The sequence below is a fragment of the Rattus rattus genome, chromosome 4 (genome assembly GCF_011064425.1).
Source record: "Rattus rattus isolate New Zealand chromosome 4, Rrattus_CSIRO_v1, whole genome shotgun sequence".
In the NCBI taxonomy this organism is placed as follows: Eukaryota; Metazoa; Chordata; class Mammalia; order Rodentia; family Muridae; genus Rattus; species Rattus rattus.
Window position 1 is genome coordinate 168768641 of NC_046157.1, and position 22826 is coordinate 168791466.

A 22826-nucleotide genomic window follows, 5' to 3' on the forward strand; every position below is an offset into this window, starting at 1 on the left:
AAGCCTTTGCCACGTGTCCAGTTCCACGTCAGAGAATCTATTAGTGAGAATCTTATTTCTAAGAAGGAAGGAAGAAGAGTTACTGTAGGCTGAGAATACACTGAATGAATGTAACCTCGTGACCGTCATAGCTCACATGCGTGGTGCACTGCGTGCAGAACATGCTTACCTCTCACTTGTGATGGCCTGACTTCCAAGCACTGCCTCTAACTGCTGCTGGCCAGCTCAGGAGAGGAGATGACACTATTGTCACTAGCCAGAAGTAGACATCTGAAGGAGAGTTTCAACTGGAAGTAAGTCATTGTGACATCATCTTCGTCGGATTGAAAACTCACAAGTTCAGCTCTCACAAGACCGTATAAATCCGAGAGCATACAGCTTTAGTTTATATTTTGGGGCTACCATGTATTTTACAGACAGATAGCTATTTAGCTTCTGCCTTTTTGAGTGTGTTATTCTTGGTACTAGCGGTAGAACGTAGGCCCTTATGTGAGGTAGGCAAGCATTCTAACACTAAGCTCTCATTAGTTCAGACTTCTTGTTCTGTTTTGTGTGGGGGACATCACTGACAGCCGGAAGCCCAAGAACAGTGTTCTTAAAGGCTTAAAAGTAAAGCACCCAGTATTACAAAGATGACAGATTTTAGTGAATGTTACAAAAATGTGTAGGTCAAGTTTTACACACATATGATACTTTACAGGCTAATGGGTAGGACAATTCCAGGCTTAGCATCCTAGTAGCTACCAAACAGTGATGTGACTCTGGAACAGTAATGGATAGAAAACACCATTGCACTTGGACACCAATGAAGCTTACCTTTTCCCAGACAGCCTTTCTTGATGAGGCTGCCCTTTTTAAATTTATAAATCTGATCTTGAACGTGCCACAGGATAACGTGCATGTTCACAAAACTGCCGTAGAAGCCATTTCTAACAACACATGCCATTCTGCACAGTACAAGGAAAGTTGAGTGGCGTCCTTTCCCAGAATGCCTTGCTGCCTCATTGCTCTGCCTTTGTGTTTATCGCCTCTGTAAACATGCCTTCCCTGGTCTCCTCCCACAAGGTGAATCCCCCCCTTAAACAACCATGCAGACGTTTCTTCTGTGTCTAAGAATTGCATCTTTACAGTTTTAGTACATAACGCCCAACTTTGTACTTATGTACAGAGAATAAAGTCTTTTATGCTGTGTAAGTAATTATGTATAGTTACATGTATGTTATAACTTTTTGATATATTGAAAAATCCTGCCATATAAAACAGAAGGATATGCTTATTAATAGTCTTCTATCTGAACTATTTTTAAATAGATATTTTTCTTTGACTTTATTGTTCCTGGTTATATATTTAACTAGCATCTACACTATAAATATTTAAACTTTCTGAAAGGTTTATACTGTGGGTCCAGACTACGCTCATGCTGAAGCTCGAAAGTCTCCCGCTCTTGATGGCAAGGTAGAGCGAGACAGCGAAGGGAAGGAAGTAAGATACCCTGTCATTCTCAATGCACGCGAGAAGCTGATCGCATGGAAAGTCTGCCTTGCTTTTAAGGTAAGATGCTATGCGAGTCATGTGTGTATTCTAAGCTTTCCTTTTGGATGCTAGACCTTATCCGACTTGTAATTAGAGAAGCAAGCGGAGGAGGGAGTTCGTATATTAGAGTTCATATATGAGTCTGTAGGAATTCCTGTGGAGCTAACATCACTTTCCTCATTCCCAGCATATTCTTTCTGTATTACAGAAAAGTAATAAGCCCTGTCCATTTATTCAGAACGTAGAGTTACAGAGTAAGATCACTAATGTATACTTTGGGGAGTGCTTAACATGTTCTTTTTCTAAATTGGTGATAAGTACTTTTTACTTTCATTAAATAAAAAAAACTATTTGAATAAAAATGACCCTCACTGTTTTATCCTTTGGCCTAATATTGAGTAAAACTTGTTCCTGTGAACAATATACACGTTTTAAAGAAACCTCTTTGCTTCTTGTGTTTGACTCCCTCTCTTGTATGCTACTAGTTTATCTAATAATAGTGTATAGTAAATATTCAAGTGGAAGTAATGCGGCCTGTATTTAATGAAGGGTGCATCTTATCTTCTTAGAGAAGGCCTATCCCTAGGCTAATGATACTACTGGTTATTAATAAAAGAGCTGCTTCTGTGTAGTATTCTGTGTGAAGAATGATAATCTATAAATAAGTTATAATGCATTCTTATAAATTGTTTTATTGTACTAGGATTCCAAAGACTGGTATTACTCATGATAAAGGAATATTCTTAAGAAATTACAGAATCATAGTCATTCCAATGATACCTTGAAATTTCTACCTTGTTTTGAATAGCAAACAGTCTGTGGCTTTGATTTGTTACGCGCCAACGGACAGTCCTACGTGTGCGACGTCAATGGCTTCAGTTTTGTGAAAAATTCCATGAAGTACTATGATGACTGTGCAAAAATCCTTGGGTAAGCGTTTGCTCCGTACCCTTCTCCTGTGTGCCTTTGTGCATAGTAGATGCTTACAGACAGTTAATGAACGATAAAAACAACTGGAAATGTAATTAAAACAACACATTTTATTTTTAAACTATAAATTATTGTAAACATGGCATTTTGTTAATGTGTTCAATTTACCTAAGTTTTCAGAATCAGGACTTGATCATAACATAATCACAATATAACATAATCAGGCTAATATAACCATTTGATAGTTTAACTTAAATTCTTATGTTTCTTTATCATGGCACAATTAAATGGCCACATCTATCTTTTGATTAATTAATTTTCCTAATTCCTTTGGTCTTGTAGCAATATCGTGATGCGGGAGCTTGCGCCGCAGTTTCATATCCCCTGGTCCATACCGTTAGAGGCTGAAGACATTCCAATTGTGCCAACTACCTCCGGAACGATGTGAGTCTCAGCTGTCAGGCCTCAGTCCGTAGGCTTTCCACACAAGTCTGCCTATCTCTGAGTGACTGCTATACTCTGTGTATTCTCATGTGGTTCAGTTGGAGGCTGGGGGAAGAGATACGGTTTTACAAGGGTATACTAGAGCTCAGACTTGCACTGAGGTCCTGAACCATGCTTGAGCAAGTGTAGAAGCCTCTGACGTGGGTGGATGACGCTGGGAGCATTGCACATCAGGCGGCCTTGTCTTTGTCAGGTAAGTAAATCAGAGCACTGTCGCCACAGGGTTTGGTAGCATTCTGCTAGGGAAAGTCACTCGCTTTAATGTCTGCTTCATAGTCACAAGTTTACAGGATATATTACCGTGCTTCAGTATTCTGAAAAATCCTAGTTGGGAGGAAAATGTACTTAAGTAGAAAAGAAAGAAAGAAAGAAAGAAAGAAAGAAAGAAAAGAGAGAGAGAGAGAGAGAGAGAGAGAGAGAGAGAGAGAGAGAGAGGGGGAAGGGGGAAGGGGGAGGGAGGGAGGGAGAGGAAGGAAGGAAGGAAAGAAAGGAAAGAAAGAAATAAACAGAAACAAACAAACATACATTTTAGATAGGTAGATAGGTACTTAAGTATATTTTTGAGGCAGCATTTTTGAATTAATTCAACACAGACTACTTTTGGCCTGTTAATGTCTTTCAGGAATGTATTCAGTGGTTTGCACTTTGAAAACTGAAATGAATTTCACTGTAGCACACTGCTAAGCACTCTTCTAGGTTGAATCACAAAACTGTTTTCTTAGATGGTAAGACCTGCGCGTACCGCAGCCAGCATAGGACAGTTGATTCTTGCTTTGATTTAACGCCGTCTCGGCTGATGGCCCTTCAGCGCGGCAGCTGTTTAGTGACTAATGAAGCCCAGGTTAAGACTCCATATACTGTAACCCAGGTTATGGTCGTCATCTCTGGAGAAGAAGGAATATTATGCAAAAATGACTATCACCCCTCTCTGGCTTCTTAGTCTGTTGTAGGATTTGGTCTTCCAAAATTAAGAGAAAAAAAAAAAAAACCTTTGATGTTAGGGAATTGGCACCAGAGGGTTTTGTGCTTTTTTCTTTTGTTTTGTTTTTTGTCACGTTAGGATGGAACTTCGATGTGTCATAGCTGTGATACGACATGGGGATCGCACACCGAAACAGAAAATGAAAATGGAAGTGAGGCATCAGAAGTGAGTCCCAGGCTAGCGCTCCTCTGCTCGTGTGGGGTTTGTGGCGTCTGCTGGTGCTGGCCCTTCGGAACGATGGATCAGAATCGTTTTTCTTGCTATTTTTTTTGTTCGTGAAAATATTTAAATCATTGAATGTGTATAAACTCAGTAAAGTACTGGGTATGTTAGCATCTAAGATTTATTGTGGGTGTATCTGTAACTGTCAGTCTGCCTGCCCTTCATTCATCAGTATAAATATATTCTCCTTATTCTTAGTTTATTGGTTTCTACATTGTACTGTGAGAAACAACATCTCAGCATTCCACAAGCAAATTTGTAGAAAGGTCCCATTATTTCTGTTCAGTGTTTGGTATGGAAACCTGAGCCATTAAATATGTATTGACACCCAATGCATTGACAGCAGAAACTGTTTTCTATTTAATAGGATGCTGCTCGCGCTGTGCACACATTTTCAAAGCACTGTAGTGGGTATTGGTTTGATGTGCTTTACCCATGCATTGAGTGTTACCGGGGAAAGGGGGCAGTTGCTAAGTGCGTTAGGGACACGAAACACATGCGCTTGTGTTTCAGAGATGGAAGCAGGGGGTCACTTGATGCTGACTGGGAAATAGGGAACAAGCGTCTTTGCCAGGAGGACAGGTGGAGGAAACCTAAGGTTGAGCTAAAAGAAGCAGCACAGCCCTTATGCTCACTGACCGTATTCCCGTGTCTCTTGCTTTATTTGGTTGACTATTGATAATTTTATTTATTTGTATTTCAAATGTTATCTCCCTTTCTGGTTTCCCCTCCACAAACCCCCCTATCCCGTTTTCTCGCCCTCCGTTTTTGTTTTTTAGGAAAGTCTTACTGTGTTGCCCAGGCTGACCTTGAACTCATGATCTTCCTGGTTCAGCTTTCCAAATGCTATGATCATAGTTGTGTACAACATGTCCAGCTTCATAGCTAGAATACTGGTTATTGCAAATGGCTAACTGTCTTCTATCCTTTTATAAGGTTTTTTGATCTTTTTGAAAAGTGCGATGGATATAAATCAGGGAAGTTAAAGCTCAAGAAGCCAAAACAATTACAGGCGAGTACTTGTTGTGGTTGTGGTTGTTGTTGTTGGGGTTGTTGTTGTTGGTGGTGTTGTTGGGGTTGTTGTTGTTGTTGTTGTTGGGGTTGGGGTTGTTGTTGTTGTCAGGGTTGTTGTTTGTTTTAGTGTATGTTGAGTCAATTTTTATGGAGAACTATGTAAGACTTTAAACTCTTCACTAACAAACAGGAAGTCCTGGATATTGCCCGGCAACTTCTTATGGAGCTGGGACAAAACAATGACTCTGACATCGAAGAAAACAAGTCAAAGCTCGAACAGCTCAAGACTGTGCTGGAGATGTGAGTACAGGGCAGTTCTTCTGTTTGCTTTATGGGACAAAATACTCTAGCATACTGAATTATCGTTTAGTTTCCACTGTTAATTTCAATGAGGAGGAAGAAAGCAGCCCTGTACTTGGGCCTTCTTGAATACTTAGAATGGAGATCACACAGCTAACTGAATCTGAGATTCAGCCCTGTGTAGCTAAACTGTTTTGAACTGTCCATTCAAAAATTGATACCCGTCAGTATTTCTATTGTGAGCCTTACATGGGTATCCTTCTGTTCTTCTATCCTGTAACGATACTAACTTGTACTTTGCTCTAACATTTTTTCTTTAGGATTTCCTATATGCATACAATAAAGTATTATCATAATTGCTTCTAATTTACTCCTCCAACCACCCTGCTCCTCCATCCACATTATCGCCCTCCTAACTGAGTGATTCTTTGTTAAACCCAGCTAGTGCTGACTGTGTGGGGTATGGGGCATCCACAGGGGATTGAGAGACTTAGCCATGAATGTGTTCTGCAGAAGAGTGATTCTTTGTCCCCAGATGCCATTGTCTAGCCATAGCCTCAGTAATGGGGGGAGCTACAGAGCACCCCCTACACACACCAGAATTTTCTCTGGCTTTATCTTGTTCCGGCAACCATGGCCTTTGCTAGTTCATGAAGGCAATAGTCAAGCTCTGCTCAAGTGACAACTTCTCCCAGCTTTCCTCTCCGTACCCCAGCTCGCAGATGTGTTTGTGCCTGTCTGTAGACTGTGCTTTCAGAATTGTCTAACTTTTATCAAACAGTTTTTAAATGACCAGCTAGTATTACTGATTTACTTTTGCTAGGCTATTTTTGAAAAATCTCTCAAGACATTAGAAGAGAACTAGTTTTTATCCAAATATTTTAGTTTTTCTTTAGGAATTCAATCAATACCTCATTACTATTTTATAATCTAATTGGCATTTTATTTTTCAGGTATGGTCATTTTTCAGGAATAAACCGTAAGGTCCAATTGACCTATCTCCCTCATGGTTGCCCGAAAACATCCAGTGAAGAGGAAGGTATATCATTTTTAATCCCCATTGCAGTTATGTGTATGTAATAACTTATACTATAGTGGTAACTTGGATCATTTTCTGTTCAATATGTTTTGGGATTGGTGTGCTGCTTAAAAAAACTAAAATAAGTATTTTGTTAGCTATGCTTCTATTCTTTAATAAAGAGACTTTATTTTGTTTACTTTTCAGATTATGATTTAATTACATTTCTTCCTTCTCTCCTTCTAAATCCTCCAAAATACCCCTCTCCAGTACCCTTCAGATCCATAGCCTCTTTTCACTAAATACAAACTGTCCAGATAGCCTTACTTACATATGTGTTTTCAGGGCTGACCATTTGGGGTTGGTCACCAATCGGTGTCCTTCTCTGAGGAGGACCCCCTCTCCCACTCCCAGCTCCTTTCAGTTGCCTGTAGAGCTTTGTGTGGGTTGAGGCCTCCCAGGCCTTTCATGTCCAGCTGCTGTGCTCATTTATGTCCTCATTGTCTAACTTAGATTTGGACCGCCATGGTAGTGAGACTTTGTAGCTTCTGCCGTTGCTAGGAGACACAATTTCACAGCAGACTCCTGAGCCTCTAGCTCTTACAATCTCTTTGCCTCTTCTTCTACAGTGTTCTCCTAGGTCTGGAAGCATTTTGAAGACATACTTTATGGGGACTGGGCTCCATGACTGTGCACTTTGATTGGTTGTGGGTTTCTGTAGTGGCCTCTCCATCTTCTACAAAAAAATTTTTTTTACTTTATTGGGAGTGAAGACTACACTTATCTGTGAATATAAGGGCAAATGTTTATAGATTGTTGTTAGGGTTCATGCTGGCTTAGTAAATTAGTGGTTGAGATTCTCCTCCATGAACCACGACCTCACTAGCACAAAGTAGTTAGCTTAGGTACAATTAGAAAGCCGTTGTTCCAGCCAAGGTGTGCATGCCTTGGGTTACCGTGACTGTTACTCCACCCTCAGGGTTATTGCCACCTGCTGATGTGGTCCATAGGGGTCATACCTGGTTGGATTGTTGGTCACCTCGCTCCTTTGGAAGCTTGCATGGCCGTCTTGTGTCATAAAAGCTCGTTCTTGAAGATCGATCTTTCGGGTCAGTTCCAGCCTTGTAGTCTCTAGGCCCTGCATCTGAAGTCTTCAGCAGTACCCACCTCTGGGGCGGTAACCAAGGCAACAGCAGTAGACTATGCTTTGGGAATCTGTCAGACAGCCTTGGCCAAATGATCAAAGGAGGGCTCCTCATGTCTGATAATGAGGCTGTCCTTAGGTAGTCTATGGCTCTCGGAGGGAACACCAACAGTCCAGATGAGAAAAGGGCTGAAAAGCTATATACATTTATTTATACATGGAGTTACGTGTATGATAGGGCTGGGGGAGTGCAGTATGTAAATAGTTAATGGGACGACTGGCTTTTTCAGATACCGTTTGTTATTTACCCTCCTCCCTCCTCACTAAGGAGTCCACCAGGTCCCTTACCTACCTCCAACCTCTTTCTGTAGCTGCCTCCCTTGCCTCCCTGATGAGGCCCACAATCTCACATTTCCCTACAGATAATCTGAGAAAAAGAGGCTTGGTTTGGGGATTTTTGGTATTTGTTTTTTTTTTGTTGTTGTTGTTGTTGTTGTTGTTTGGTTTTTTTTCAATTTTAAGTAAAAAATGAATTCTGTTATTTTTTTAAACTCCTCAGGACTTCTTTTTTTCTCCATGGTTATTTCAAAAAGCCTTTTACTTATAGCTGAGTAGATCTTGTTTTGTCCTTTCTTTTGGTAGGAGATGACAGCACATAAAAGAAAAAAACTCAAAATGTATGAAAAAAACCATTTGAAAGTACACATAGACAACGTGTTTCTAAAGTATCTTGATAATTTGTTCTAAAATTTAAGTTTAAGTCCAGTATTTACCCAGATAAAGTTGATCTCCTAATAGCATAAAATCCAGAAAGAATATCAGGCAAGATTGGAGCAGTTTTCATGCATAATATTAATAATAAAGACCGAGCATCGTTTATCCACAAAACTCTAGACTCTAGTTGTAATACTTTGTATTTTAGAGTAGAACATCTGTGTGTGTGTGTGTGTGTGTGTGTGTGTGTGTGTGTGTGTGTGTGTGTGTGTGTGTGTGTGTGTGTGTGTGCGTGTGTGTGTGTGTGTGTGTGGTGTGTGTGTGTGTGTGTGTGTGTGTGTGTGTGTGTGTGTGTGTGTGTGTGTGTGTGTGTGTGTGTGTGTGTGCATGTGTGTGTGTGTGTGTGTGTGTGTGTGTGTGTGTGTGTGTGTGTGTGAGGTTAGGACTCATGTACCTTACATGTGTCTTGAAGATAACTGTACCATATTTGAAATTATTTTGAGGAAATTATTTTAAACGTGGGAAAAGTTTCCTTGTGAGGAATTTGAATTTGCTGCATCGCTAGGTTTCCAAACTTGCTAGATTGTGACTTTCAGGAGTACGTGTGTTCTGCATCTCCTGCTTTCTGTCACCTGTTATCCTGGCAGAATGCTGTCTTCTGAGCTTCCCTTTGAGGCTGGTAGTCAAGAGTGAGCAGAGAGTGTCAGCGTATCGGCTGCGGGAGCACATGTCAGTAGGCACACCTTCAAACACAGTTAGCAATGCGGATTGAAAACTTGGGCTCCTGTTTTGTGCTTTGACCTTAATTCTGCTTTCCAGAGTGTTTCCCCTAAGTCGAGCAGGTGACTAGAACAAGCCTGAGCTATCATGCTCTGTCATTATACCCGCCTGTGTTGAAGCTTTGACTGTCTTAAATATGATACCAGTTTGAATATGTTTCACTTTATGCGTTTAACATTTCTACTCATCTCTCCATGGTCAAACACAATAGGGGTTTGTTTCTTATATCAGTGCTTGTGATCAAAAATATTCTGGGACAGATGTAATAATAAAAATCAGGGGTTGGGGATTTGGCTCAGTGGTAGAGCGCCATCTAGGAAGCGCAAGGTCCTGGGTTCAATGGGAAAAAAAAAAAAAAAAAAAAAAAAAAAAAAAAAAATCAGGGCTCAGGCTAAAGAGCTGTTCTTTAGGCTAAAGATTAATACTGAGCCCTGTTTAGACACTGGTTTAAATGTTGTGCATGATAATATTTATTTTGTCACTCACGTCTGTCTTAGATAACCGAAGAGAGGAGCCGTCCTTACTTTTGGTTCTAAAATGGGGAGGAGAACTGACCCCTGCGGGCAGGGTTCAGGCTGAAGAGCTGGGAAGAGCTTTTCGGTGTATGTACCCTGGAGGTCAAGGTAAATGCTGTAATCTGATGACGTCTGTACACCTTACCTTGTAATATTGTTAAGCATTTGTAGAAGTACCACGAAACAGAAATATAGCTTAAGTGATGTGAGGATTTATTTTCAGGAGATTATGCAGGATTTCCTGGTTGTGGTTTACTCCGACTGCATAGCACCTACAGACACGACCTCAAAATATATGCCTCTGATGAAGGGCGGGTCCAGATGACGGCAGCTGCCTTCGCAAAGGTACGGGCAGCTTTGCAATTGCTGTAAATCCCAAACCAAGCCATTACTGACACAGATGAAGTGCGGTATTAGGAAAGGTGACCGAGGATGAGTAGCTTACACGTGACAACACTTAGCATCTTGTAAAGTTACCGTGATGGCCTGTGATCCGAAAATGTGTAAAACATTGACTCTGTCTTTGTATTTAGGGTCTCTTGGCTCTAGAAGGAGAGCTTACCCCCATTCTGGTTCAGATGGTGAAAAGTGCAAATATGAACGGCCTTTTGGACAGCGACAGTGACTCTTTGAGTAGCTGTCAGCAGCGTGTGAAAGCGAGGCTTCATGAGATACTTCAGAAAGACAGAGATTTTACAGCCGAAGACTACGAGAAGGTGGGTCTCGGCGCCGCCTCCCTCAGCTTCTGCCTACAGGGTCAGCTGGACTCGGTATTTCTGTTTTCACACAGGTCACTTACTTAATCTCTGCTACTTGGTAGTCCACCGGAAGGACTGGCATACGTTTTGCATAAAGAATCACATATCAAATATTTTATGTTTTGTGAGCTGCTGAGGTTACTTTTCCTGTTGCGGTGACACAGCAGAAGGAGCTTGAGAGCACATTACTGTCACAGTCAAGAAGCAGGCAAGAGTGACTGCTTACCACAACTTCTCTCCCTTTTCTATAACCCAGGAATGACGATGCCCGCTTGTTGTTGTAAAATTATAAAAAATAAATTGCTTTCTACCCCACTCTAGGTCTGGCACCGCAGTGCCCCAAGGTAACGTCTAGATATCTTGACAGAAATACACGTCCCAACTCCGTGGCGGCCCAATGCCTCTAGCCTCCGCACACTCTTAAACTTAGTCCACATGAAAGAGCACACAGCACAGTAACCTCTGACCCGATTGATGAGATGTAATCACCCACGTAAACAATCAAAGCCCTGTACACACCCATCCCTTCAGAACATTCCTAACAAGCTGTAAGGTACAGCATGGAATCTCAACGTCAGCCTCCATGCTGTCCCGCGGCTCTCTGCTGTCTCCTTTCTTCTGTCAGTTTCTGTCTCCTCCTCTTCCCTCACTTCTCTCCTGCCCTTCCTTCCTCTCTTCCAGCTATAGGCCCCATTCCATCCTGTACCTGCCTCACGTGACATCATCCCACACACGCTTCTGCAGTGCGTCTTCTTCCCTGGGTAACAGCTAAGATAACTGTACAGACATGCTCAGAAACACATGGACGTGAGGGCTTGTGGGCCTCGTCAAGTTGACAGTGACTATGGCCTCTGTTGCGCGCTCTCTCTCTCTCTCTCTCTCTCTCTCTCTCTCTCTCTCTCTCTCCCTCTCGTGTGTAAGTCTGTGTGCTTGTGCATGCACATGTGTTTTTGGTGTTGCTTGGGGTTCTTTTTCCTTTGGTGTTTTTTGGGGGGGTTGTTTGTTTGGTAGCCTTTGAAAATGTTAAAATCGTTCATACCTTGTAGGCTCACATCACCAACCCTTCTTGGCCCGCGGAACTTACTGTGCTGCACATTGTTTTAGTTTATCAAGACCCTGTAGTTTACAGTGTGATCCACTGGTTGACACTTACGATTACTGCTGGCATGAACATCCTTGCAAACCTCCTGGTTCCTAGGAGACCGACCCATTTCTTTTAGCTGTAGTCTAAGAGTGAAGATGTAACCGGGGTGTGCTTGTATTCGGTATTACTGGGTAAATCCGTCCAACTGTTTTCCAGTGTGGGCCAGCTAGGACTCACGAGGTCTGAAAGCTGCCCTTGCTCCACACATTCTTCACTTGGGCGATCGATGCTCAGGGTGCCTGCTGCTCGTTTTGGAACAACAGCCTATGATATATTGTTTTCATTTCTTTCAACTTTACTGCTCAGATGTCCTTTGTCATGAGTTCTTATTCAGTGACAGAAGTTCTCTCTGTGCCATTCATGTTCCTGTTATGGATAAAAATCATATCAATCTTCACACAAAAGTTGACCTTTTTGTATGCTGTGAGATTACTATGTTACATGTACATTTTTGTGGCATCTGGAGGGGTTTCTCTCCCAGGTTCCGGGAATGCTGTTTATCAGTTATGTGTTATGTTTCTTCCTCTGCACTGTTGATCGTTGAGCTGTAGTGACGGTGAAGAGAATATTACGCCTTCTACAGACCCCTCTTTGTTTTTTGGCAGGTCTCAAATTGCCATTTAAGCTTTACAATAAGCTCATTAAAAATATTATTGTGATTTTTATTTAGCTTGCATGAAATCCTATTTCCATGTCTTACACAAGTTTACCCTGATCAGTGTGATGTTGGCTGAGTTAATCTTACACAGACTTCAGTATGTTAAAATAAGTTCCTCCAGTACCAAATCATAGAGATTTTTATAGTTAAGGGCTATATCGTTTTTAATATTTCTTTTATTGTCTTTCAACATGTAAAACTTCGATAGCACATTTATTTAGATCCCTTAATATTTTCAATAACATAATAACATTTTCAGCAGTAATCAATTTACTGCATAGTACTTCCCATTCCTGTCACATTCGAGCTGAGGTAACTGACATTTTTAATGCACTTGGTTTTGGCACTACTTGAAAATGTTTGTTGTTCTTTGATTGTTTTGATGTAGAATAGTTTTTAACATTAATTACCATTAAAGCTAGTTCCCAGTCTTTATACTCTGTTATTTTTTCCTCACTTTGCTCTAATACCTATAATTCTATAAACAATATTAAATGGAAGGAATTTTATTATTGGCTCAAAGAGCATGCAGTCTTCCTGCCTGAGCCCCCTGAGGCTGGGACTGAAGGGGCACAGACACCTGCCTTAAAATAGCCCTTGTTTTTCTCGTCACATTCCCCCTGAGGAAGATTTAGTAGCTGTCCATTAGGTTTGACTTTTTCTCTGTTGTTGTTGTTGTTTTGTTTTGTTTTGTTTTTGAAATCACCTTTTTAAAACACAATGAAATTATATATGGTCCATTTTATATTTGCTAAGTTAATGTAATGAGAATGCTCTGCTCCTAGAATAATCTCAACTTCGTTATATTATCTTTTTTATACAGTATTAATTTGGCCTTACAAATTTTATGGTTTGGAGTTTGGCGTCTGTAGTCATGGATTCATTAGCCTTTACAGGTTCATTTTTATTAAATCTTCATTTCCTTGTCAGGACAAAAATTAGCAAGGAAATCCTTCCCTACGCGGGGAGAAGGATTGTATACAACTGCTTCATTTTTGCTCTAAATACTGTGGAGTTACTACTAAACAATAAATACTGTGAAGTAATGAGTACTACTAAGTACCATGGAAACTTCTCGTGTGAACTTTGTAATTGATGGAACTAAGAATAGTTCAGTACTTGTCTGTTAGATCTGCATCTCTACTCTTCTGTTCTTGTAGAAGTTGTTCTAACTCAGTCTGAGTTCTTTGTGCTGTGCGTGGAATCTGTGGAGTTACAGCACCCTCTTCCTCTCAGCGCCAGCTTCTCTGTCACTGCTCCACGTCGTCAGTCCTCCGTGTCCACATGTCTGTCTCTCTGAACTTGATTGCCTTCATAGCTTTGTTCTGAGCCACATCATTAATGTAACACCACAGGCTGCTGGTCAGTGTATCTTGACCTTGCCCTGCCGCTTACTCCATTGATCAGGTTTCGCATCCTTTTCAGTCTCTGTGGAGTGGTTTTCCGCTCTCTTTGTTTTACTTGAGAGGGGGAGTTATTTTATCCAGCTTTCCTTTGCTTGGGAATCTCCTCCTTCAGCTGGCAGAATAGAAGTGCTTGCTGTCATGAGTCATTAGCATACCTGGCTTAGTGGATGGTGCCTGGGGCTTTTCTGCTTCTAGAATAGTGTAATCTACAAGAAGGATAACGTTCTCTCTTCCCTCACATGGTTGGAGCTCACACTTGCTTTTTCTAATTGCTCTGGCCAGGTAAGTCTGCTCGAACTGTGCCACAGTGGCAAGTGGTGGTTAGCTCCCTCTGCTTTCCTAGGAAATTGGAACTGAGCTCTCCCTAATCAGCGCGATGCTGGCTGAGGTACTCGGACTCAGCCTTTGGTTTGTTAAAGTAAGTTCCTCCAGGACCAACATCAGAGAGATTTTTTTACTCTTACATAGTTTTTATTATTTTTTTTGAGATTATCTTATAATTATATCATTTCCCCCTCTCCTGCCTCTCCCCAGATCCGCCCACATACCCCTCCTTGCTTGGATGCTTTTTCTTGCTCTACAGAGGTTGGTCCACTGTGCTGTTATTTTGTACATAATGACCTATCTTTATAAGGCTAAATCTCCTGATAGCTTAATGATGTTACATCAGGCCTTGATGTTCTGTTGTGCTTTGCTTGCAGTATTGTGCTGGGAAGTTTTACATTTATTTATGACAACACAGATCTATAATTTCCCCCTTCCTGCCCGCACCGTCTCCCTTCTCTCACTCCTTCCCTTCTTCCATGTCTGCTCCTGATCTCAGGTAAATGCTGACCTTGTGGGGTGGATATGCGATGTTTCCTTCCTTTTCTATTTTTGTGGGATAATTGGAGATAAATTGGTGTGACTTTTTAAGTCCAGATAGAATTGAGCAGTGACAGTTTCTAATGTTGAATGTCTCTTAGTTGGAAGACTTTCGCACCTATATGAATCTTTTTTACATCCAAAACTGACACTAATAGATTTGGTAAGGTTTTCCCATCTGGTCTGCGTTAACCATAGTCATTTGAGATCTGGCCTATGTTTTCTGTAGTTCATCTACATATCAGTGATGTGATCGAGCATCAGCAGTCTCCAGTACAGCGTTCTTCTTCTCTCTGATGCCGTGGCACATACAGCAAGGCCCGCTGGCCAGCATGTGCTCTGCACACCCACGTGACTGTTGCAGAGGCATCACGCTCCGCCCCCCTCTGTGTGATGTGTCTGCCATACCTGTGGGCAGATCATTCTGGTATTGTCTTAGGTCAGCTTCACAAATACATCTGTCTTGGCCAACCAGTTGACTAATTGTGGTCTGTAGTTTGTTGCTTGGCTTGGGTTCCTTCTGATGCACCCTTTCTGTTTTGAATCCTACATATAAGCGATTTCCATTGTTTTACCTTTGTGCAACCCAGACTTCATTTTGATGCTGGTGCTCTCAGTTCAGCAGTATTAGATTTCTTCTCAGCATTTCTGAGGAATCAACAGATTTCTCGAATAAAAACAAAACCGCCTTTTAACACCAGGTTCATGTTCTTGATCCCTAGCCATGCTGGTTTTCTTTTATAATTCTTTGTGACCTCGATGTCTCTTAGATGCTTTAAAGAATGAAAATTACTTTTCTCCATGGAGTTTCCCTTACCTCCAGCAGTTACGTTGGTCCAAAATACCAAGTTCACCATAACCGAATGTGCAATTCCTCTTCGAATTTTGTTGTATTTGTAGAAACCTATGTCATCTTGCTACATATCTTGCTACATATCTTGCCAGTGCAAGTTTTAAAAGTAGGATGTATAATCAGAACTATTAATGGCCCTTGATGGATTGGAAAAACCTCATTAACAAAGTGTAATAGCTTAGTGGTTAACAGTGTGAGTTCTGCAACCAGCCTCCCTGTGACTGAGCCCCCTTACTGCAAATGCTAGGTACTCACCTTCTTTAGGTGATGGAGTTGTAGTTAAAGCCTAATATTGTTTTAACACAAATGTCTGAAACCTCACATCCCTATTAATGATATTACTGTATGTTAAAAATCATAAGGAATAGAATATAATTATTTTCCCAGCTTTGGAAAATTTTGTGTTTGTTCTCTCAGATTTAACCCAATATAAACACTTACCTTATTCATTTGTAGCTTACTCCATCTGGAAGCACTTCTGTTATCAAATCAATGCATCTAATTAAAAACCCAGTGAAAACCTGTGACAAAGTGTATTCCCTGATTCAAAGTTTGACTTCCCAAATCAGACATCGGATGGAAGATCCCAAATCAGCTGGTAAATATTGTTTTCCTAGGATGTGGAACAGAAGTTACAGAAGTCACTTTTGCTAAACACGTTAACTAAAGTGTCTGAGTCTCACGATAGCCAGCCTCTGTTTTGTGTGTGAGTATAAATATTAATAGTACGGATAGGTGTTCATCCAGCGGGAAGTAATCGCTAGGCTACGGTCGTTTATGTATGCGTGTGAGACAGTAACATCCTATTGGGTTATGGAGTATGCAGCATTTCCACAGAGTTAAGCAGAAGACGGCAGTCAGTGTACACAGGAGCAGAAAGCTCTGGCTTCAAGGTTAGTTTGAAATCGGTGGTTGCCACCTTAGATTTCTCGGTGATAAAAATGAGTCATTTGAACTCTTTTTAATATCTAAGAGTTATTTTCTTCAAAAGATAGTCTGCGTATTCTGCTTACTTACAGGAATTTAGGAAAGTAAAGTATTAAAATTTTAGCAGAGAAAGCATATTGAGAGTTTTGCTGTACTTCTTGCTGTTTTTCTTTTCATTGTTGTCCAACTCTAGTATATGGAAAAGGTCTCATAAATGTCAGACCTCTAATCCAAGCCCTAGTGCTAAGTACTTATCCAAGCCTAAAACCGTCTAATTGCTACTGGTATATGCGCACAGTAGTACTTCCTAGCTTCTTAGAGCTTTACCTTTTTCTCCTAAGTTTTTTACTTATAAGGATCAGTCCTCACAGGGCTCTAATCCCAGCAAGAGGCTGAGCCAGAGTAGAAGGGAGTTCCAGGCCAGGGGGAGTTACAGTAGAATACTCGTAAATTCTGGGATACGTTTTTAATCAGATTGTTAAGTTGGATATACTAAAAACTGCATTGTTTTAGATATTCAGCTCTACCATAGTGAGACGCTGGAACTTATGCTGCGTAGATGGTCCAAGTTGGAGAAGGACTTTAAAACAAAGAATGGAAGATATGATATCAGTAAGATCCCTGACATATATGACTGCATCAAATACGATGTTCAGCATAACGGTTCCTTGAAGTTAGAAAATACAATGGAACTATACAGGCTTTCAAAGGCATTAGCAGATATTGTTATCCCTCAGGTAAGTTACGCTTGGGAGTTAATTTCCTTATTCTATTATATAAAAAGCACTTTCAGAATACTCACTATTGGATAAAGATAGTTTGCATGACGCTAGAAATACCCCTTAACTTTTATATTAAGTAAATTTGAATTGTTATAAGCTTTTCATTGGTAATATTAGTGTTGTCACTTGATTATGTAGCCATCTGATGATGCTGACTTTTTAAAACTAGGCTTTATTATTTTTAGTTTTATAGGAAAACTAAGTAGAAGATACAGAGTTCCCACATGATATCCGTCCCTACACAAATGGAGCCTGCTTTCTCCTCCCATGAGGCAGCCACACTGAAGTAGCACATTTATAACAGCCATGCTGACATCATGGTCACCCAGAGGTCACAGCTTACGTTAGGATTTGTGCTGGGTGTTGTATATTCTGTGGGTTTTTTCTTTAAAGCCAAGTTTATTATAATATACATGATACAGACTAGTTTTGGTGATGTAAGTATGTGCTTTTTTTAATTGAATAATAATATGCTGACAACAAAATGAAGCAGTATGGAATAAATGAATTGGCAACGTTCTGTTGCACACATGCGTACCTGCCGCTCTGCGCTAGAGAAGTGTATGGGAAGGGAAAGAAAGCCTCCGTCGTGGCCCTGTGTAAGTATTTTCACAGGCTGGGCATGGAGCTCAGGGGCGGTAGCTTCTCCAAACTGCACAAGGCTTTGGGTGGAGTCTCTGAACCTTCCATGTCAGGAAGTAAAGCAGGCAGAGCAGAGTCTGTTTACTTATGTGTAAGTGTCTTGAAAATGCTTAGAGGTCAGGGTAAGTAATTGTTATTTTTTCAAGAGATACCGATCTTCTCACTCTAGGAGAATAAGTGTAAAGTTATAACTAGATTTCAAATAACTGAGTAATTTTATAGAGACTAAATTAATAAAGGATCAAGTGATGAAGCCCATTGATTCACAAGTTATGATAGAAGAATTAAGTTCCAGGTGCCATTTTAGGATCTTTCACTCGCATTCAGCTCCTTTAAAGTGACTTGGCTGTTTGGAGGAGAAGCTAGAATGGATGCGAGATTCCAGTTGCCTTGAAATACATGAATAGGATAAAGATTAGGAGGAATAATTCAATTTACCTTGTTTTCAATGCACATATAAAGAATTGTTCCAAGAACACCGGGCTTTCTTTCCTGATATTCAGAGAGAGTCTAAATAAGTGAGGCCTTGCCGAGGGGGCCTCCGCCAGGCACACCGTCTGTAGGTGGCACATCGACTGTTTGCTCCGCATCACAGAGGGGGCTGTGCTTGTTTCTTCAGAAATATATGCCTAAGATGAAGATTATTTAAAGTTTTCAAAATTTATTATTATTTTATTATTATTTTAGCTAATTTCAACAAATGGACAGCCACTGAACAGAAACTTAACTGTCCTGAAAAGAGCCTAATACTAAGTAGCGCACACATGCAGAGGTGGACATCTTTACCACAGCTGTGAGACCAGGAAGTAGAGACGGGATAGTTGCTCTGACCTTGCAACCAAGAGAAAGGCGTGTTAGTGCTTGGAATTTTCAGTCTTCTTTCCGTAAATTCACACGCATATATTTTTCTCACTAGTGCATGTATACATGTATCTTTACATTTATTTATAATTGCATTACAAATATAGAACCAGGAAAAGAACACTACTATACTACCTGATTTCCTTTGTCATTTAGCATCAGGAACTTCTTTCCACATCACTGAAGCTGTCTAACTATCAGTCATCAACATTGTCGTTATTATTACTGATATTCCGATTAGTGGTTGGTAACTTATTTGAAAAACTAGATTGTTTTTATTTCTTTCACTATCTTTTTACATATTTAATATTCCTATGACTCCAGAGCTCTAACCATTTTTTTTTAACCAAGGTCAGCAGTATATGAAATTTTCTTTTTACTTACAACTTTCTAAATCAAATTTCAGAACAGTCTTCTTTTTTATTTTAACATTTTTCTCTTATTTGCTTATTCATTTATATATACATACCTTTCTGTAACCAATTTATGCTTATCTAGATTAACAAGATATAGAGACTGAATTTAGGAAACTTTTAGTTTAAGTCTTGTCTTAGTTTGCAGATATGATGGCATGAAACCTGACCAAAAGCAACTTGGTGAGGAAAGGATTTGTTTGGTTCATTGAAGGAAGCCACATTAACATTTTACATTGTATTAATTATTTATAAATCTAATTAATTCACAGTGATTGTAGTTTTCAATTTTTTATTATTATTTTGCTTATAGCTAGTTTAAAAATTTTAAGAATGTTAGATAAAGACTTTCTTTTCTTTTTTTCTTTTTTCTTTCTTTTTTTTGAGACTGGGTCTCCTTGTGTGGTCTTAGCTGGTCCAGAACTCCACCTAGACCAGCCCCGCCTCAAATGCACAGCGATCTACCTCCTGCCTCTGCCTCCCAGATGATGGAATTACAGACATGCTCTACCACGGCTAGCTAGCCAAAGGCTTTTTCAAAAAAACTGTTAGGCTTTTTGAACTCTGATGTTAGAATGATTTTAGTTGTACTTCTTTTCATGGTATTTATCTGTGTGTTTGCTTTAAAAGTCTCTAACCTCAGGGTTTTGTTGTAAAATTGCTTTTGTATTTTAATTCTTCTGATGGAACAAAGACTAGTTATAACCCTTGCATTAGTGATACATCCAACATCCCTGTTTCAGTAGTCAACTGCCTTTCAGGTCCTCCATTCAGTTCGTCCAGTTGCACATGCTAGCTTGAAGAGAAATATGCTTAGAGTTGCCAAAAATGAAAACTAAGAGTTGCCCGCTTTAAAATGCCTCAGTGTAATGTTAGTGCGTCACAAGAATTCACTTTGGGAGTGCGTTTGCTAACACCACTTATTAAAGCTGTTCGCCTAATTTAACTTTTTTTCTGCTCAGGAATATGGTATAACAAAAGCTGAAAAACTGGAGATTGCCAAAGGGTACTGTACTCCACTAGTTAGAAAAATCCGATCGGATCTTCAGAGGACACAAGATGATGACACTGTCAATAAACTCCATCCTGTGTAAGAGACCGCAGCATCTGCTCACATTTATATGCACCGAGTTTTGTGTATTTCCCATCTAAAGTCCTTACTGGGTTATGTAGAAATCAAGTGTGTCGCTTGATAAATTATGGAGAGGGGTTGGGGATCTAGCTTAGTGGTAGAGCGCTTGAAGGCCCTGGTTCGGTCCCCAGCTCCAAAAAAAAGAAAAGAAAAAAAAAATTATGGAGAGCTACCTGGCCGTTCCTATTCATTACTCTTTAACTAGTGCTCTTAGGGTAGTGGCAGGGCTGAGGTGTAATCACGCCGTAGGCACGTGCTCTGTCATGACCTGCATCCCTGAGATAGTCTCTCTGTTGTGCAAGCTGACCTCGGTATCACAGTCTAGCCTTTACCCACGCTCTGGCTTTATTGTCCCATTCCCCGTGCCAGGCTCAACCAAGGCTTTGTTTGCTGCCAGTATGGGAAAGGGGATGGGGAGACATCTGTTATCGGTCATCTGTCCTAATCAGGGTGACCCCGCTGGGCAGCATTCCTTCCTTTGAGCTCCTCTTTTGTTGCTACTCGAGGAACTAAGTCCATCTTTTTTTAGTGAACCTAAGTAATGCTGCTTTATGTTTTTTGGTTTTGGTTTCAGTTTTTGCTGTTTTTTACTATTCTCAGAGGGCTTAGATTGTTCTAATTAGAGGAATATCAATGACTCTCAGTTGCAGTTTGAAGAATGATTGATTTATTATGGGGCTAGTAAGATTTAATTCCACTTTATAAAATCGTTTCTGTGTTTGGTATGCTTTTGATTATGTGGGTATATTGTCATGGTCTGCTTCTTTCTGACTTTAGGTATTCTAGAGGTGTTCTGTCTCCCGAAAGGCACGTCCGCACCAGATTGTACTTTACCAGTGAGAGTCATGTGCATTCCTTACTGTCCATTCTCCGCTATGGCGCCTTGTGCGATGTAAGTTATTTCCATGTAACTGACAAACTTTCCTTGAGAGTCTGTTCTCAGATCACTAACTGATTTTTGGTTTTTGTGTTGTTTTGGTTGTTCTTTTTCTTACTGTTAATTACGTTAATTTGCTCTAATTTTGTGATTTATCCTCATTTCTTGAGAGTATACTAGTCTGTATTAAACATTTTGCTAGATTTGGAGAGTAGAGACATGTTTACCTTCCTTGACGAAAGAGCCACATGGTGAGCTGGATATGACCTCTGACCCCGGCGGTCCCAGCAGAAGCCTCAGGCTAGGCAGTTGTTCCAGCACAGCACTCACCAATTTAGGAGAGGAGAGGTTTATTTTGACTTCTGTCTTGAAAGGGTTCAGTCCACCGTGGTAAGGAAGACTGCCCTAGTTGAAAAGGCTTATGGCTGTGATGGAGGCAGGCAGTAAGAAACAGTGGGTTTACATCCTGGTGGACCATTCACATCCTCCTGCCATGAAGAAGCAAAGGATCACCCTCACAAGGCCTGGCCTGAAACCTTTAGCCTCTACGTGAAGAGGGCTTGGGCTGTAGCTCAGGTGTGCAGTGCTTGTCTGGCATGTGAGAGAGCCTAGGTTCACTCACTACTTCCAGAAGGAAGACGAGAAATAGTAAAAGTGGCCTCTTTGCATACATTTATAGATTAGTAGAGCTTTCAGATAGAATGAACAAGACCTTAATTTAGCAACAGAATGTAAAAGTGGGGGTCTTTCCTCTCGTCGCCAACAGAATGTAAAAGTGGGGGTCTTTCCTCTTGTCGCCAAGCTCTCAGAGTAACGACTCTATCCTTCCTCTTGGTACTTGGTACGCCTCATGCATGGGATATTTTGTGCTAGCAAACTGCTGGGTTTTACACATTTGTAGCTTGTTATAGATGGACGATGAAGAAGCTGAGGAGTTCCTTTTTTTTTTTCTTTTTCAAGTAGAGCTTTCTGTCTCTGGTGTTCCCGTTCTTTTAAAATGTTTCTCATCTCTGGTTACATGTATGAAGAGGATTGATTTTTCTACTGTGAGATCTGATGGTGCAGGGTGTGCTAAGACCAATTGAATTTCTGTATGTCTCCTTATGCTGATTAGTGAAGAATCACTGTAGTGTAAAGGGGCATTTCATGTGCTTCAGAGAGAAACAGCGGTCTTTGAAGTTTGGTTCTGTGTTATGAGGCATAATACTCCGCTAGGTACTTTCAGACTTACAAGATTAAAAAGCCGTTCTTACCTATAAAATTCAATAGCACCTGTTATCTTTCAAGAGATTTTTTTTTCTGCATCTTGTAAGTTGTATTGAAAAAACTTAGAAATATTGTCATATGTGCTCCACATTACAAATAGTTTTTCTGTTCACCTGATGTGTGGGACACCACTTACATTAAGTAAGCTATCATGATGGCAATAGAGTGGCCTCCACTTGAACCGGTATGAAGAATACTTACCAGAGACCCTTTGTTCAGGAATCGAAGGATGAGCAGTGGAAACGAGCGATGGATTATCTAAACGTTGTCAATGAGCTCAACTACATGACACAGATCGTTATCATGCTCTATGAGGATCCTAACAAGGTAACAGAGCTCTGGACTTGTACATGCGACCGGAGGGGAGCAAATACTTGAAGTTCCTCACGACAGACATGTTCCTTCATCTATTTCAGGATCTTTCCTCAGAGGAACGCTTTCATGTTGAATTACACTTTAGTCCTGGAGCCAAAGGCTGTGAAGAAGATAAGAATTTGCCGTCTGGCTATGGGTATAGGCCAGCTTCCAGGGAGGTAATGACATGGGACATTCAATGCATAGCTGCTCAGATTTTCATGCTGTGTCCA

General features: G+C 40.6%; 1 protein-coding gene across 2 annotated transcripts in view; it reads left to right on the top strand.

The window, feature by feature from the left end:
- The window catches only part of Ppip5k2 (diphosphoinositol pentakisphosphate kinase 2), a 65562-nt gene that overhangs the window by 20319 nt on the left and 22417 nt on the right, over positions 1–22826 (top strand). For both annotated transcript variants that reach the window (XM_032901706.1, XM_032901707.1), the window contains 16 exons: positions 1390–1551; positions 2342–2463; positions 2806–2907; positions 4028–4114; positions 5108–5183; positions 5376–5485; positions 6439–6524; positions 9639–9764; positions 9880–10001; positions 10190–10372; positions 15796–15937; positions 16780–17003; positions 19927–20054; positions 20874–20988; positions 22459–22566; positions 22656–22772. In XM_032901706.1, coding sequence (XP_032757597.1) covers positions 1390–1551; positions 2342–2463; positions 2806–2907; positions 4028–4114; positions 5108–5183; positions 5376–5485; positions 6439–6524; positions 9639–9764; positions 9880–10001; positions 10190–10372; positions 15796–15937; positions 16780–17003; positions 19927–20054; positions 20874–20988; positions 22459–22566; positions 22656–22772 — 2010 coding nt within the window. The remainder of the gene's footprint in view (positions 1–1389; positions 1552–2341; positions 2464–2805; positions 2908–4027; positions 4115–5107; positions 5184–5375; positions 5486–6438; positions 6525–9638; positions 9765–9879; positions 10002–10189; positions 10373–15795; positions 15938–16779; positions 17004–19926; positions 20055–20873; positions 20989–22458; positions 22567–22655; positions 22773–22826) is intronic.